Source organism: Mustela nivalis (assembly GCF_964662115.1).
Source record: "Mustela nivalis genome assembly, chromosome: 7".
In the NCBI taxonomy this organism is placed as follows: Eukaryota; Metazoa; Chordata; class Mammalia; order Carnivora; family Mustelidae; genus Mustela; species Mustela nivalis.
Genome location: NC_139026.1, coordinates 92,686,940 through 92,689,285, shown reverse-complemented (window position 1 = coordinate 92,689,285; position 2,346 = coordinate 92,686,940). Strand labels below are relative to the sequence as shown.

Below are 2,346 nucleotides of genomic sequence, written 5' to 3'. Positions count from 1 at the left end.
GGGGAGTCTACTTCTCCCTCTCTTTCTGTCCTTCCTTCCACTTGTGCTCTCTCTCTCTCATGTTCTGTCTCTCAAATAAATAAATAAAATCTTTTTTAAAAAAGAACATAGAAAGATGAAATTCTAAGGATTAATAATACAAAGTATGGAAAACCACAGACATCAAAGGAATTAAATTATATTAAGATGTGATTTTATGCTCCTCCATACCAATATTTTTTCAAATCTAAAAAAAAAATATGGATTTTCAATCAATATACGGGTTGTGAAAATGATCCCAGAACATAAGTAGACAGTATTGAAACCAATAAACATGAGTGATACTGGAAAGATTATCAAACATTTATTATAAGATCCCACGACAAAATAGTTTTATAGGAACCACATTTATTTATTTATTTATTCATTCATTCATTCATTCATTTTTTACTTTTTGCTTCTTGATGGAATCATTAATTTTTGGATGATGGAAGGATATTATGAAGGATATTATTAGTGTAATACTTTGTACCACTCCTTTGTATAATTTAGACAAAACCAGCAATTTACATTACCATAGCACCTTGAATTCTCATTTGCAAAGATTGGACAGTGGCAAACTTGATTATGATTTGGAGAAAACAAAGAGCATAGTATGTGTGTCTCAGCTTTTTTCTTCTCCTGATACATAGATGGATAAGTAAATACACATATTCACATATATTTGTAGATATTATATCAATAAGTTGAATGTATTAATGTAGTATACTATATTTGTAAGTTGCAATTTTTCATACACCTAAGTAAATAAAACATGGAGAACAAGCCTATATAATAACTAGACATCACACCATGAAATAATTATGTAGGATTATGAAAATCTATATTGGTTCTTAGTCTTTCCTAAAGAATCTCTTGATGTTATAAAAAATAAAACAAACCTTGATCTTCAAAACTTTTGGATGGCTTTTGGTGAAACTATTCTATAAAAAATTCTTGAAAATATTGCTTTTAGTCTATCTGCAGTTTCATAGATGGCTGGGTGTCAATGAAAAGATAATTTTTTTAACAATACTCTTTTCACAGCATTTTTCACCTCTCTGTTCCTTAGACTATAAATCAGTGGATTTAACATAGGGATGATAAGAGTATAGAACACAGCTATAATCTTGCTTTTTTCTGGTGAGGACATGGCCCCAGGTTGGGCATACATAAAGAACACAGTACCATAGAATAAACTCACCACAGTGATATGAGAGCTGCAAGTGGAGAAAGTCTTACTCCTGCCATGGGTGGAGGGGATCTTCAAGACAGTTGATAGAATATAAGCATAGGAAACCAGAATGACAGTTGTGGTGGTGATGATGATGAGGGCAGAGAGAATGAACAGCACAATCTCGTTCACAAAAGTGTCATCACAAGAGATCTTGATCAGGGCTGGGACATCACAGAAAAAGTGGTCCAGTTGGTTTGCTCCACAGAAATGCAAACTGAAGGTGAAACCTGTTTGTATCATGGAATTAACGCCTCCACATATATAGGAGCCAATCACCAAACGAGCACAAGCCTGTTGAGACATACGTACAGGATAGAGGAAGGGCGAGCAAATGGCTGAGAAGCGATCATATGCCATAATGGCCAGAAGAAAGCCTTCGGTCCCAACACAGAGAGCGAAGAAAAAGAACTGTGTTGCACAGCCATTGTAGGAAATTTTCTTGTCCTTTGACAAGAAAGTAGCCAGAGTTTTGGGAGCAATGACTGTGGAGTAACAGAGATCTAAATAGGACAAATTTCTGAGAAAGAAATACATAGGTGTATGAAGTTTGGAGTCTATTTTAATGACAATTATCATACTAATATTGCCCACCACAATGACCATGTAGATGAGCAAGAAGAGTAAGAATAAGAGAATCTGTATGTCTGGAGCTGTTCTGAATCCCAGCAGAATGAACTCACTCACTTCTGAGTAATTCCTATTCAGCTCTTTCTTCATAGCTGAGACCTATCTGAGAAAATGAGTGGGTGGTCATGAAGCCTGTAGAATGCAATGCCTCATTAACATTTGGTTCCTGAGGTTCTCAGTAGAATAAAAAGTATTGAGAGGTGTGCTTGACTACAAATCTGGCAAAACAGCCTTATTTCTTCTAATATATTTAGTATCCTCGTCATATGGGAAATGTGGATGGGCAAGGGATGTCTGGGACAAGTGATGACATCAGTCATTCTATGTCATTTGCTCCAAGCTATGGAATCACGTGTACTGGGTCCAAATTTTACCTCTTTCAATCCAACAGAACCTAAAATAACTATCTGCATTTCCAATGCCTTGAAATCTTCTGTCAGATGGAAGATACTAATAATACCTAC

At 35.3% G+C, this 2,346-nt stretch overlaps 1 protein-coding gene across 1 annotated transcript; it reads right to left on the bottom strand.

Moving 5' to 3' along the window:
* Positions 1–1,024: 1,024 nt before the first annotated feature.
* On the bottom strand, positions 1,025–1,972 carry LOC309869857 (olfactory receptor 9S13-like; the record flags this gene model as incomplete). Its single annotated transcript, XM_082741633.1, has 1 exon — positions 1,025–1,972. The coding sequence occupies one exon, from the start codon at positions 1,970–1,972 to the stop codon at positions 1,025–1,027; it is 948 nt and encodes a 315-aa protein (XP_082597759.1).
* Between the last annotated feature and the right edge of the window lie 374 nt (positions 1,973–2,346).